At 45.7% G+C, this 15,503-nt stretch overlaps 1 protein-coding gene across 1 annotated transcript in view; it reads left to right on the top strand.

Moving 5' to 3' along the window:
• The window catches only part of FRAS1 (Fraser extracellular matrix complex subunit 1), a 320,933-nt gene that overhangs the window by 262,860 nt on the left and 42,570 nt on the right, over positions 1 to 15,503 (top strand). Inside the window, exons 43-51 of the mRNA XM_039540816.1 lie at positions 221 to 374; positions 3,681 to 3,944; positions 5,300 to 5,488; positions 7,120 to 7,239; positions 7,992 to 8,171; positions 10,634 to 10,758; positions 11,327 to 11,467; positions 12,536 to 12,763; positions 14,975 to 15,088. Of these exons, the coding sequence (XP_039396750.1) occupies positions 221 to 374; positions 3,681 to 3,944; positions 5,300 to 5,488; positions 7,120 to 7,239; positions 7,992 to 8,171; positions 10,634 to 10,758; positions 11,327 to 11,467; positions 12,536 to 12,763; positions 14,975 to 15,088 (1,515 nt within the window). The remainder of the gene's footprint in view (positions 1 to 220; positions 375 to 3,680; positions 3,945 to 5,299; positions 5,489 to 7,119; positions 7,240 to 7,991; positions 8,172 to 10,633; positions 10,759 to 11,326; positions 11,468 to 12,535; positions 12,764 to 14,974; positions 15,089 to 15,503) is intronic.

Raw genomic sequence — 15,503 nt, forward strand, 5'->3', positions numbered from 1 at the left:
GGCAGGACGCTGACCAACATGCAGGAGACTCTTACAACACTACAGTTTAAAAAAAACAAAACAAAAAAACCCTCTTAAAACCATGAATGGTAAAACAAGTCAAGGAGGTGTATTTTTATCTCAGGGGAATTTCCTCTTTACTACATCTTCATGGTGAGTTTGCGGTTCTTGGGAGTGAGTTTTCTTCGGGGCCAGCCTGCCTGTCTTTGTGTTTCTGTAGCGGCGGAATGACGAGCCCCCGAAGATGACGCTGGTGCCTGTCAGAGTGCACGGCACTGCCGGGGTGGTGATCACCAACACCTCCCTAAGCCTGCAGGACTTGGACACTCCCGATGAGCAGTTGGTCTTTGTAGTTACCAAAAAGCCTGACCATGGTAAGACCGAGCACAGGTGGAATAGCTCTTGTTGTGAGACAGGCCTGATTTGTTCATGTAAAATACCTATAGGCTGGCTAATCCGGGGGGGGATTTAACTCTTCCTGACAGGCCAGTTCCTGAGGGTTTTTAGAGGCCTGAGGTGGATGTTGTGCTGGAGGAGACACAGGGTCTATGGCAAGGGGTAGGAGAGACTGGTTTGAGGAGGGAGGGCGGCAGTACCACCAAACCCATCTCTCTCAGGCTACTCTTCTCCATCAGCCTGCCCCCAGACATGGGTTTTACCCGCAGCAGGGAGCTGAGCTCAGTGGCAGAGGCCAGCATGGAGTTCATCACCACAGCACCCAAGCCTCTCTCCCTGCTTACTTTGCATTCTGACTAGAAAATGAATAATCGGTTTATAAAGAGATCAGGTAACTCTGTTCCCCTCTGCCTGGCCATGCAAGCGGGGAGGTGTCACCTGAGAAGGAGTGGGAGACACACGGCAGTGCTGCCTCTGCACGGCGTGGGTCTGAAGGGAATCAATGGATCCTGCTGGCATCCTTTCTACCGGGGGCTTGCAGTAGGGGAGCACAGGGCTATTTCATCCACTGGGCTGAAGAAACCTCCATGGAGCAGCTGCTCAGCTGCTTTGCCAGTTTAGGAGAGGATGCCACCCATATTGCCCTCAATCTGGGCCCAACTACACAGATTGGTACTCTGCTAAGGATTTGACCCTATGGGAGACATTCGAGGTAGCCCAGGTCACCTCCATCTTCCCACTACCCAGTCTTCCTGCCTCCTTTTGTTTGTTGAATTCAGGGGGCAGGACAACTTGACAACAGCTGTGGAGTGTGGAGCGCACACAGCTACACTGCTAAACTGTAGGACTTCTTGCACTTTGGAGCCAGCTTAACTGCGGCATCCTGCTGGAATGGGTCCCTTTGTAACCTCAGCAGAGAGCGTATGTGATACACGGAGTGCTGGGATATATTTTCACTATGGAGAAAATTACCTGTCAAAGAATAATAAAACACTATTATGCTTTGCTGGGGCATATGGGCCTCTTTTGTTTTATATGCCAAAGCAAAAACTTGAGCTGTAAGCCGTTCCTCTTCATGTTCCTCTGATGCTGATTGAACTGATGTGTGGATCTGGATCTGAAGCCATGACACCATAGCTTGTAGCAGCCCGAAACCTGCTGTTCATTATTTACAACAACTTATTCTCGCAGTATTTTTTTTTTTAACTAGGGGTTGGATTGTAGTTGTAGTTGCAATTGGTCCCCTATTCTCCACAGAGTATCTCACAATTCAGTCCCCAGCACCTCAAAATGGGAAGGGGAGAGGTAGGATCAAGACCACACTTCCCTCCTGCCCTGGGCAGCTGAATCGGCTGGCCCTGGAGGGAAGCCTCTGCATTACCCTTCTAATGGAGAGTGTCGCAAGCGTGCTTCTCCTGTGCACAAGGTTACTCTGGCACCATCTCTCCTGGAGCTCCAGCTGGGCCAGTGCAGATCCACTCTGCCCCTAGTGCACACCAGTCCCTAATGGGCACAATCAGAGCTTTGTCACTTAAAACCTGAGAAAAATAGTCTAAGAATCTGTGAAACTTGCCCTGACCAGAAATGAATCCCAAGAGCCAGTCCTCAAAACTCTCTATTGACATGGTTCTGCCAGTCATTGCGTATAAGACAGGCTCCCAAGCACAGTCGGCAGTAACTGTTCTTAAAGCTTTTGTCCCATCCGCCCTGCTGGCATGCCCATGTTGTCTGAAGAACAATGTCTCTGGACACAGCGTGGCTCTGTGTGTAGACAGGGCTTTAATGGTGCTGATCGCCTGATCCAGAATAATCACCAGCCTTCTCTTGGAATTGGTTTTTAAGTACTGAAGAGAGTTTTAAAGACTCCCAGTTCATATATCTTTGTTTTTAAAAAGAGAGGAAGCTTTTGAAGGGTAGTGGCCGAGTTGAAAGCTAGTGCTATTGTCTCCATTGCAAACGCTGGCTTTGTCTGGGGTAGGTGGGTTATGTAAAAAGACTAGATGGAAGTGGCATTGTGTTAATGATCCTTTCCCCCAGAAGTGTCGCAGACTGATCTGACCAACGATGATCTATCACGTCCCCTGTGCAGACAGAAAACTCCATGAGTTTCAGCTTGAAGTGTTTCCTGCAACTGTTCCATTGGGGTTTGCCACCTCCCAGAGAGCTTGGACCCTACAAATCCAGATGGCCAGAACTCAGTAGGGCAGCCTAGGGATCTCAGGCCATCTGCTGAGGACTGAAACACTTGTACGGGGACTTGGGACCACATTTTAAAATTCCCCTGGGAGTTAGGCACCTAGGCGCTTTCGAGAATCCCAGTAAGTGGTTATAAGTATCGAAATACCTGTTAAAATCTGGCCCTTGGTGCTGCTGCTCTCCACCCCACCTATCCATTGAGCTCACTTCAACCAGCGTAACTCAAGAAGAATACAAGGGCTTACAGCACATACGCACCAATGCAAAGTAGTCACCTGACGGGTATAAGTGAACAGTGCACAGCAAACACTGCTTAACACTTTAGAACGGGAAATAAAGAAATGCCAAATTCAACTGAAACTACAGCAGACATTTTAACTCCCCATTACATCTAAGAGAGGAGAGGCAGAGGGTCTGAGCAGGCCAGCCGCTGGACAAAGTCAAATTCTAACCAGCTCTGGTAGTGCTCAGAAAGCCACAAGCAATATCTTGAAGCTCTCCCAAGCAAGCTATGGTTGTCAGGAAAGGACTCTGAGTGAATAATTGACCTTTCAGTGTGGCCAGCTAACTGAAACATAAAATGAAATAAATCAGTTAATTTCTCAAAAAACTGAATTTTTTCAATTTTTCTCGATGGAATGAAAAAACAAAATAATTTCATTCAGGTTGAACAAAACATTTCAAATGTCAATGTGGACATTTTTTGCCATAATTAATTTTGTCATTCTCAATGTTTTTGTTTTCATTTTTTCCAACCAAAACAATTCACCAAATTCGATCCAAATTTCCTAAATAATGTCTTTTAAAAAAATGTATTTTTTGGGCGAATTTACTATTTGCCAAAAAATTTCTCCCTACTCTTGTAAGGAATCAAAGGACCGGAGACTCCAGCATCCTGCGCCTTCAGTAGTGATTTACAAAGCCTGTGCCAAGTGGGTGTGAAAAGGCAGTGGTGTCAAGGAGTGCACAAGTGGTAGGGCAGTAGAGAATCCAGCCCATAGTGTTTTTGATGTTGGCGTGTTACACTAATGTGAGAATCAGAGAGACTCTCATGTGACTTTATGTTTAATGTGCCTGTTCTTCCTCAGGTCACCTCCGCAGGAGACAATCTTACTCAGAGCCTCTGGAGACTGGACGTGTTCTGTCTCAGGGCTCCTCTTTCACCTATCAGGATGTCCTGGACGGACGGATCGTTTACACGCGGGGCAGTTCCGGAACGCAGACAGATGAGTTCAGATTCTCTCTCACGGATGGGCTGTACACTGAGACGGGGAGAGTGGAGTTCTCTGTGGAGCTGCCAAGGAATGAGCCACCCAGATTAGCTGTGAACAGGGGCCTGCAGCTTTCAGCTGGTACGGTGTGAGTGAAGAGACTTAACAAGCTTGATATAAACGAACGGTCAAGATTTTCAAAGCCGGCCAAGGCGTTTAGACACACACAGCTCCTATTGATTGTAATCAGAAGTGTGCATGTTTAATTCCCCAAGCTAGCTTTGAACATCTCAACCAATGCTTCTGTCCCAGTAAGTCAAAAGGGTTTTAAAACCTATGGAATGGTGAAAGAAGGAGGGAAGAGAGAGGAGAAGGGTGTGAGAGGAGAATCCAGCCCGTTAACATAGTTCAGTATTTTCCCCTCTGGCCCCTTAGTCAGTCTGTTGTCCTTCTCTGTACTGTCTCCAAACTTCCTGGTACTGAGTTGCCCAAAGTGGAACTCCAGCTGTCTCCACCCTGTTACATGGCGAAGATGGTGAAAGCTGCTCTAAAGCTATGAGCCGTTATGCTAGATTTCAGAATTACCCACTGCCATGTCCCCAGATCCAGAATAATTAAACTGCAGTGCAGCCTTTGAATATTCAGATGTACCAGGGTACACCAGAAACCATCAGCTCATTGGGAGCTTAGACCACTGGGGAATTAGCCAGTGGGCTTTGCAGGCTGTATTCAGGGATGGGAGGAGTCGGAAAGGATTTGGCTCAGAATGAGGAGGGAAGTGCAGTGGGTGCTTTGGCGCCCGACATGGATAGGACATGAAGGTCCTTTGCTGTGATGCTTAGGAATGAGACTCCATGCTTCTAAGATCTGCAGCAGTGGAGCATCAGAAGTACCCTAACCCTCCAGCCCCCAGGTGATCTTCTTCCTTCGAGGCATGTCCCATCCCTCACCAGCTGATTATCTGAGCAATGCTTGTCTGAGCTCCTGTTTTCTGAAACAGGGTCAGGTGTCCTACTGAATTTTGGGGCATGAGCATGTTTTGGATAATAGGGATAAGTAAGGGTAAGATTATTAAGGCTAAATTGTACTGGTATTTTTACAAGGTTGTTAAGGACACACACATTCGCAAACACTCTAGATCTGATGTCAGTCCCACAGGTCGGTGAAGTGCTAAGCTTTGAGGAGCCTGAATTTCAAGTGTGGGCTCCTTAACAGGATTAACATTTGGGTACTCAAATCAGTATCTAATAAGAAAATGTTAAACTGAGCATCCAGATGCAGGATTTAGGCAACCTAATAAGCTGTCTTTTTGTTTGAAAATTGGGCCTGCAATGCTTTCCTTGGAGGGAAATAAGTGGAGCTTTCTTGAAACAACACAATCTCTAAATATGTAACACGCTATTTATAAATAATGCAATCCAGTCTTTCAAAATGATTTGGCAAGCCATTTGGAAGGATTGTGTGGGGCTGTTTACGTATCTTCTGTTACTGTCTAGGCTCTGTAGCACGCATCACAGGTCAGCACTTAAAAGCTACAGCTATTGATTCGGATGACCTGAAGGTCAGATATGTCCTGAAGAAAGATCCCAGTACTGGACATCTGCAGATGACTAAAACTGATAACCTGGTCCAGATCTCTGTCAAAGGACCCATCAAAAGTTTCACCCAAGCGGATATAAATAAAGGTGGGCAAATTTCTTGACCTTTCAGTTCCAGTAAATAAAACTAACTTTTGCCAACTCTTTTACAACCCTCCCCTAAGGAATACAACATACAACGAAAAGTCTCATTTTGCCTGTGTTAACGAGAGAGAGAGAGAGCACCTGTTATAATCTGCTTTAAATGAGAACTGTGAACTGAATCTTTCTCATCTAAAGTACACATACTCTCTTTTTTTTGTTTTTGTTGGATTCTTGTAATTAAGGATCATGTCTTGTTACAGGATCATTAGGGATAGTGTCTCCATTGTCTGGGTTAATGTAAAACTCATAGAACAGTTCCTGAAAGCCTTTTTTTTAGAATCAGCCTGCATATATCTAGGGCCACATTGAATGTGTGTTTGCGTGTAGGAGAGGGCATAGTAGTGTGACTTTAAGAGGTGGTGCTATTTGCAATCTGTTTTCACCTCCCAACAAAGGTGCAAATTAACTCGCTAAAGCAAACAAGGGCATAAATTAGACACACAGACAGGTGCCTGCCTCTTCTTCTTTATTTGTATTGTGGTAACATCTGGAGGGATGCCAATCAGGGCCCAGTTATGCTGCACACACAAAGGCAAGAGTTCATAATTTAAATGTAAGATGAGAGACCACAGATAAATACAACAGGTAGAAGGAGAACAGGGTAACAATGAGATTGTTACCAGCGTAACGAGCAAGAATTACATGGTATTTTGTTGTCCCAATAAATCCCAATGTAATGAGAAAAAGACATGGCATAAAACATAAATCTAAAATTATTATAAAAGTATAGATATATATGGACACAATCTATAAGGTCAACTAGTCCAGTCGCTCCTGGATAGTGTGTCGCAACCCAAGTGTTAGACACAAATTTTCAAAAGAGCCCATGTGACTTAGGAGCACCAGTGTCATTGACTCTTGGTGGGAATTGTGCTCCTAAATCACTTCGGCGCTTTTGAAAATCCCACCCACCATCTGTTTCTAGTTGAGTTGTGAGCAGGTTGGGCATGTCTTCAAATGTTGTAATACCAATCCCGCTCTTCCCCACCCATGCAACATTAAGCTAAGATATTTTAGCTAATCACTGATTCGAGCATCGAGTTGTATTTTTATAATAACCAAAATCTTTACGGTGAGGGATGATGATGTGGAGGAGAGAAAGAAAAGTAGCAGAAGACAGATCTGTGAAGGGAGAATTGGTTTTCAATAACCAAGTGTTTAAAAACTGTCTCTCAAAAGGTGAGAAAGAAGGAGGGGAAAAAATGACACACAAATCTGGAAACAGTAGCAACCCCCATGTTCTGCCGGCTAGACAGATTCCAAAATAGGTCACAGCAGCTATAACAGGGTTTAAAAGAGAACTAGATAAATTCATGGAGGTTAAGTCCATTAATGGCTATTAGCCAGGATGGGTAAGGAATGGTGTCCCTAGCTTCTGTTTGTCAGAGGATGGAGATGGATGGCAAGAGAGAGATCACTTGATCATTATCTGTTAAGTTCACTCCCTCTAGGACACCTGGCATTGGCCACTGTCGGCAGACAGGATACTGGGCTGAATGGACCTTTGGTCTGACCCAGTATGGCCGTTCTTATGTTCTTATGATGATGCCACTTATTTTTCCCTCTCTCTCTAGGACAAGTGGAATATAGTCATGGGAAGGGGGAGCCTGGAGGAAGTTTTGCTTTCACCTTCGATGTGATCGATGCAGAAGGCAACAAACTGGTCGACCAGTCATTCTATATTAGTGTCTTAGGTAAAAGATGCTATGTAAGCAATATTTTCTTAGTTATGAAAGATCATAGATTAATATGGTGAGATTCTCACCCTTGCTCCGGCTCATGTATGCCAGATAAGGGGAGTGGCATAAAGGAGCCCTAAAAGGCCTAGCTCTGTCGGGAAGAATTTCTCTGGTGCAAGAACTGGGGAGGACAGTCACCGGCTGCTGGATTCTTGGAGGCACAGCACAGAAACTCACCCATAGACCTTATAATCTCATCTGACTGACAGGCCATAAAATTCCACTCATCAATTGTTTCGTCAAGCCTATAACTTCTGGTTGTGCTAGAATCATATCTTTTAGAAAGACATCCCATCATAATTTAAATAAATCTCTAAGCAAAAAAAAAATAAAAATAAAAAATCTTTGAATTTAAGATTTAAATCTTGATGATTTGGCTTTTGTTTATTGGCAACTCAAAACCCTTTGAAACTGGGGCATGGGAAGGAATCGCTCATTAAAATAACAGCTCATTATTCATGTTGGGGGCCTTCTCCAAAGCTCATTGGCTGGAGTGCATTTTGAATCAGGCCCATTGTGGTGTAACCACCACTGATCTGCTCTGATGACCTTTGAGTAAAGCATTGTGTAAATCATGCCCAAAATAGGTAAAAATTATTTGTCTTTGAAAATTTTTGCTACAAGGTGTGTGTGTGTATGTGTGTAAAGCCAAGGAAAGGAAGCTGATTGTATCATAATTCAAACTACTTTGCCCCTGCTGCTTTCAGAGGACAGACTCCCCCCTTCCATCATAGCTAACAAAGGACTGGTCTTGGATGAAAATTCAGTGAAGAAGATCACAACGCTGCAGCTCTCCGCCACTGACCAGGACAGCGAGCCTGCAGCGCTCCTGTACCGAATCACCAAACAGCCGCAGCTGGGTCACCTGGAACATGCTGCATCACCAGGTTTGCAAAGCCCTCTCTTGCTCTGTCACGTTCTCCACAGAACACAGGTTTGCAGCGCTTTAACATTTTTTAGACGTTTATTTCTTGAAAAACGTCTGCCTGGAATTAGAGCCTCAATGAGCTCTCAAACGACCATTAACCCAGGGAGCTTAAAAACAAGGCCAGTGGAGACGAGGCATGGAACTCACAGAGAGGATGATTTATTCCACAGCTTGGAGAGTTTAGGACTCATGGTAACTGCACCTGCTGGGTTTTACTCAGCAATCCAGCTCTGATCCGTAGCTCATGCCACTGGCTTGTGTGAATCTCCCTTTCTTGTAATCCACTATTTCAGACAACCCTAGTGCACATAACTTGCAGCCCCTCTGTCACTAAACTGAAATTCATACTGTGTATAATTTGGGGACTCATTTTCTTATGCTTAAGAACTGATTCCAGAACGTCTCAAAAATTCACAACCAGCATACCTTGTAACTGGGCATGCCCAGCAGTAAAATGACTTGTTTTTACCTCAGTCTCTTGCCCTGTACGTGTTTTGGTACAAAAACTCCAACCCCTTTCTCGGCAATGCTTAAGATGTGGCAATTTAATCACACAGTTGGATAGAAAGACATATCCAGATACCCAAGGTATGATGTGCCATATACTAAGTCAGCAAAAGCTTTATGGAAGACTGCTTTGAGCACTGAAATTTGCTAACACACTTTTGCATGAATTACCTAATATTTAAGTACTGTCAAAGCAAACCTTTTCCGGAGACCTACCAGGAGCGTTTTTGTCCCCTCTGTCAGACTTACAAAACAATTTGCTGCAAATGTAATCTTTAAATCTTACGGTTGCCTTCCAGGGCCAGTTATCCCAGGATATTATGTGTCCTCCAATCCTATCTAATGAATTACTCTAAACCTGTACCCTCAAACAATATGTTCCTTTGGCTTAGATTATGTTTATCTAGGATTTTTTTTTTTTAGTGTGACCTTTCATTAGATTAATGGACTGTAAATCTTTGCTGTGTTTTCAGAAAGCAGTCTGTGCCCTTACAGCTTAGCTTTAGAAAGAAGTGAAAGTAGGAATAAGCAGTTAGTGTTCTTATTTCCTCCAGAGCTTTTGCCTAAAATGCAAACCGAACATTGAACATAATACTTCTGGACGTTTGAAATAGCTGGATTAATTTTTTTCGTCTTATTTTAAGTGTGCTGGTTCTGGTACCAAGGTTCTTTCAGATCCTGGAAGGCATCAGAAGTGGATATGATGGAATACTTTGAAAGAGGTTGTTTTCATGATGTAACTGGCTCCAGCTCTAAGCAAAAAATACTGGAGCTCTCATAAGAGAGTCCGTTCTCGCAAGCCTTCTAACCTAACGAGCGTCAAATAAGCTCTGGATAATCATCCTCTTTTTATGTTGCTTATCTAAACCAAACCTCTGAACGTTTGAAGTTTGCCCACCGCTAATTGATACCCATTTGTTATGAAACGCAGATCACCAATTTTGTCCAGGTGTTTTCAGTCAAGGGCAAAATTTTCAAAAGCACCATCGAAATCAGTAGGAGTTAGACACCTGGATTGTGGGATTTTCAAAAATATCCAGGTGTCTAACTCCAAATTTCTCAATACCTATCCTCTTTTTGGCACTTCTCTTGTGGGTGTACTTGGTGTGAAAGTTTTTCAATTACAGGGACAGTCCCTATTTTACCACACCACAATTCTATAGGAGGAGAAGTCACATTTTTTCTAATAATGTGCAATACAAAGTCTTGCTGCTAACAACAAAAAGAAATTGATTTGTTGTTCTGTTTAAAATGTAGATCCTTTACTGGAGCATTTAGTAAGCAGGTCAGGGGATCTCTAGGAAGCTGGTATTTTGTCGTAAGATGAATCTCTTTAATAATATCCTCCCAAAATGGTATAATTCCTGGACACGGCCACCACATGTGCAAGTCTGTTCCTCTTTTCCTGCAGCTTTTCCTGGATCTTTTCTTATGCCAAATAAAGCTGTGAGAACCTTTTGCCCATGTTCAACCTCTTGAACCTCTTTGGGCATATTACTGTGTGTTGTCTGAGAGATCGTGGAACTGTGGGATTTACTGTTCCTCCTAGACTGATTCTCCATGGATACTCTGCATGACCATGCCCTGGTCAGTCTTCTGAGAATGTGACTCAACTTCATATAATCTCATCCTTTAGGATGAGAGAACGGTACAGGTGGAATTTGTAGGAGCACTCACCATTGGCCCAACTCTGCTTCCATTGAAGTCAGCAGTAAAACTCACATTCGCTTCAGTGCGAGCAGTGTTAGGCCAACTGTGAGTGCTTGTGAAAGCCCCACCCTATGTTCCTTCCACGTGTGCGTTGGAGCTATGCATGGGGCACGTTTCTGTCCTTCCGAGAGGTTGTTTCAGGTTCTGTGCTCTTCTTACTTTCCATCATTTTTGTTGTACATTTTTCCTATCGTTTTGGCCCAGGCACAAGGATTAACTCATTCAGCCAGGCAGACCTGGCCTCGCGCAGCATCCAGTACCTCCACACCAGTGAGGCGGAGAAGCATGCTGATGCGTTCACCTTCTCCGTCTCGGATGGAGTGAATGAGGTAGGTCTGAGCACGTGGTTCTCTGAGTTGATGAAGACGGTCGATTCCGGACTGATTGACGTGCTGGGAGTGAATTCCCCTGATGTCGTATGGGAGACATAGTTACACCAAAAAAATTAAATGAAACAAACTTTGCCTCCCGAGCTTATAATTTAGCATTGGCATGCACTCCTGCTATTCGTACGGACGGAGGTCAGATGTGTCACCGAGGGAACACATTTAGTGTGTGAGGTGGAGGTAGGGTGACCAGACAGCAAGTGCGAAAAATTGGGACGGGGGTGGAGGGTAATAGGTGCCTATGTAAGAAAAAGCTCCAAAAATCAGGACTGTCCCTATAAAATCAGGACATCTGGTCACCCTAGGTGGAGGAGGGTAGTGGCAGAGGGGTAGCAGGGTGACATAGAGTTCAGGACACCTGAAAAAAGCATCACAAACTCTTTTTTACACAATCTGCAGCATTACCTATGAAATGTCCCCATCGGCTCTTCATAACATTGTTGCTTCCATTCAGACATATCCTGAGTAGAACATATTCATCAGAAAAGGTCTGTTTTTCTCTCTCTCCCAGGTCACTCAGACGTTTGACATCACCATAACCCCAGTGGATGACTCCTTGCCTGTGGTGCAGAGCCCTGGGATGCGGGTGCAGGAAGGGGTGAGAAAAACCATCACGGAGTTTGAGCTGAAAGCCACAGATGCCGACACGGAGGTAAGGCGCGCATCGCTTCCACATCCTCTCTCCCCTGTGCTGTTGCACAGCGGCGTTTGTACTCAGATGGATTCAAACTAATGTCTTTCCTCCCGACACATACTCTGTGTGACCACACGGGCTAGACGGATTCAGACAAACAGCTGGGAGGAGGGTAGGTCTGTGTGCGGAATGACGTCTGAATAAAGCCAAGTCTTAGCTCGAGAAATGTCATACTTCATTTCTTGTGTCTCCCTTCTCTGGGTAGCAAAGAAAAACCATAATTGGGCTGGGGTCTATCCCCCTCTCCCCATCTCCTCTATAAGCCTTGCGGGCTCTATCTCTTCTCAGCTCAGCTTAGCTTAGCACAGATGAAGGGGATAGACCTAAGTCACCTTTCTTCAGTCCCTTCTCCTGGGTCTCACTAGGAGCTAAGCAAGCCCAGGGCACAAGTTAAGCAGCCACAGGGCTGCTGTAACTGACATGGCCTAGACTTGTAATGCTGAAGCGTTTCTACGGGGGCAGCGTAGAGCTGGCTCTGATGACTTCACTTAAAACAGAGACGTCACAGCTGTCTCATCTGGGCACAATGGGAACTTATGCTGGGCCAAGCACCTGGCTTCTGAGTGTGTCGTTCCTTAACCTGAGCCGTGGGACCATGTCCCGTGGGCATGACAACAGTTTTTCACTGACAGAATAAGCAACTTGCACTTTTCTGCAAAAGGAATGAGCATGTTTGCATGCTATGACTGCATGAAGTATGGCCAGGGAGACAGAGTATCAGACTAGGTGAGCCGATGGTCCCAGCTAGCCCGACTGACTCTCATGTGACCACTGCTGATGTCCTCATGGAGACAGTGACATTGGGGAAGGGTGGTTGGCTCAGTAGTGCCAGCATGCGAAGCTGGCTCAGTGCCCAGCGACTCTTCTCTACTTCTTTGAACTCTTGTACTTGGAAAGAAGATGGGTGAAAAGGTAAAACCCAGTCGTATCCCTCTCCAGCTCTGTTGACCCAAATAACCCACCACTCCCGCAAGGATATTTTACCAGCTTTGCAACCTTCCCCACCAACCGCTTTCCTTTGGACAGGCGGAATTGGTTACATTCACCGTCGTGCAGCCCCCTCGACACGGTCTGATTGAACGCACCAACGACGGGCAGCACTATCGCCAGACGGCCACCTTCACGATGGACGACATCTACCAGAACCGGGTCTGCTACAGCCACGACGGCAGCAACTCCCTGAAGGATCGCTTCACCTTCACAGTGTCTGATGGGACCAATCCCTTTTTCATTGCAGAGGATGGAGGGAAGGAGGTAAGGGAGGATGGGCGGAGGCGAGGAGAAAGAGAGATTTCCTAGAAGGGATGTAAACCTCCCTGAAAGTGTCCAGTGGCACTTGGCTGTTGCATTTGATACTTTTGGGGCCAGATCCTCAGCGCATGTAAATTGGCAGAACTCCACAACGTTAATGGTTGTTGACGGCTGGTGTTCCACCATGTCCTTGTGTGCAGGTGTAGTGCTTGGACCGTGTGTGTGTGTATTCTAGGTGTTGTGCGCTTTATGATTTTTAAGTGTATTTTGTGCGCGCGTGTGTATGCACATGGACATGCGCTGACATTATGCAGATTGTTGAGTTTGGTGGAGCGATGTGAATTTACAGTACCTGAGGATCTGACCCAAAATTTTTAAAAAAGCACCGAAATCCATGGAGCTACATCGATTTGTGCTAGCTGAGGATGGATCATTTATCCCGATGCAGTTCTAGAATTCTTGCAATATCGTGCGGAGTATTAGCCTTGTGCTTTGCCCAGCAGTATGTTTCAGTGTAATTTTAAATCATCTAGTGCAGGGCTGGCCAACCTGGGGCTCCGGAGCCACATGTGGCTCTTCAGAAGTTAATATGCAGCTCCTTGTATAGGCACCGACTCCGGGGCTGGAGCTACAGGCGCCAACTTTCCAATGTGCCGGGGGGTGCTCACTGCTCAACCCCTGGCTCTGCCCCCTCTCCACCCCTTCCTGCCCCCTCCCAAGCCTGCCGTGCCCTCGCTCCTCCCGCTCCCCCCCAGAGCCTCCCACACGCCCGCAACAGCTGATCAGGAGTGGGGGTGAGAGGGAGGGGCTGATCAGCGGGACTGCCAGTGGGCGAGAGGTCCTGGGAGTGGGGGCTGCTGATGTATTACTGTGGCTCTTTGGCAACGTACTTTGGTAAATTCTGGCTCCTTCTCAGGCTCAGGTTGGCCACCCCTGATGTAGTCCATTCAAATGGCTGAGACAAGAGAGAAAAGATTCTTTGCATCTTCACTAATGTAAAGAAACGGCACTACTGCACTACTGCACTATTGTCTGCCATTGCAGTATCGGCACTGGGTATTCTTCTGTTAATTATATCCTCGCCTACCTGGCTCAGGGCGGTGAGGTTTTCTTGGCTCTTCAGCCTTTCAGACAGGTAGAAGCTCTCAGAAGACAAGAAATCTATTTGATCTATTGAAATCAATGGAGCTATTCTAAGTTCCACCAGCTGAGGACCCGGCCCATGATATTTTAGTTCTGAGACTGCACAGGGTTATTGCAGACTCTGAGGGAGAGGGGAGTTGTACTAGTGAAAAATGGAAAGTGTCTTTTTAAAGAATGGAAACAAAAACATCCCTGAACACACAGTGCTGTGAAAACACAATGCAGAAAAATTTAGCTTTGCCACTGCGAGAGAAAGTCATTAAATCCCAGAGGCTGAAACCATGGAGTATTAATTTAATTAGCATCCTCTTTTGTTGGTTATTCTTTTCCCACTTCTTCCGCCTAGCAGATAAAAAGATCCAAATCGTCCCTGAAGCCACAAGTCTCTGAAACATACGTTCCAAATGCATTTTCAGTATAGATTTGTGAGCATTTCAGGAAACATTTCACAAGATTTTTTTTTATTAATTGGTTTCAACATGTGTTGATAATCATCAAAATAAGGGTAACAGCACGGCCAATTATTTATATTACAGTAATAGTGACAGGCCCCAAATGAGAACAGAACCTCATTGTGCTAGGCAGTGCATAGTAAGAGACAGACCCTGCTCCCGAAGAATTTACAATCTAAATAGATAAGACAGACAGAAGTAACAGATTTAGTTGGGGATTGGTCCTGCTTTGAGCAGCAGGTTGGACTAGATGACCTCCTGAGGTCCCTTCCAACCCTGAGAGTCTATGAACAGACAGGAGCTCTTTGGCATGAGATTTTCAGTAGCACTCAGCATGGGTCTACCTCTGTTTCCCTTGAAAACAAGGGGCATTTTATCATTGACTTTAGTGGGTGAAAGAGTTAGGCCAAAGCTGATTGTTTTGGAAATCCCCCCCCGCATCTGTGTTTGGTCTGATTAATCATATAAGCTCTTCAGGACCACGGACCACGCCCCCTTCCGTGACACATGTGGAACATCCGTAGTGATAGATCAATAAATGACACCTCCGGCATTTCATGCTAAGCAGTGATGTGTATGGGGAATAACTGGCCACCTCTGAGTCGGGACTCTTGCTTAGATTGTGACAGCGGCACCGCAGCGGTTCAAAGTGGACATTCTCCCTGTGGATGATGGGACCCCCAGAATTGTCACCAACTTGGGCCTGCAGTGGCTGGAGTACATGGATGGCAAGGTAACAGCTTGTGTTCAGTTTTGCTAAAACCAGCCTGATTATGTTCCCGAAAGAAGGGAAAAGGGAGGGGAGCGACAGGCACAAGACAATCCAGAATGTCTCATCACTTCTCTTTCAGTGATGGGGGTAATGAAAACCTGAGTATCCGCCTTGGTCTAGGGAAATGCGTTATGATGACAGAGGGCAGGTTGGAATCAATGTACTATGGCGGGTGGGCATGAGGTAAAGGTACCTCATAAAGATACTACCAGGGAGGGGCTAAACCCATCTCCTCAGAAGTCTCCCCAGACAGCCAGCCAGGGCCGCCAAGAAGCCTGGGGTCTTCAGTGGCAGGGGGTCCTTCCGCTCTGGGACCTGCCGCGAAATGCCCCGAAGACCCGTGGCAGGGGCCCCCCACCGCTGAATTGCTGCCGAA

The sequence above is a fragment of the Mauremys reevesii genome, linkage group 5 (genome assembly GCF_016161935.1).
Source record: "Mauremys reevesii isolate NIE-2019 linkage group 5, ASM1616193v1, whole genome shotgun sequence".
NCBI classification, from domain to species: Eukaryota; Metazoa; Chordata; order Testudines; family Geoemydidae; genus Mauremys; species Mauremys reevesii.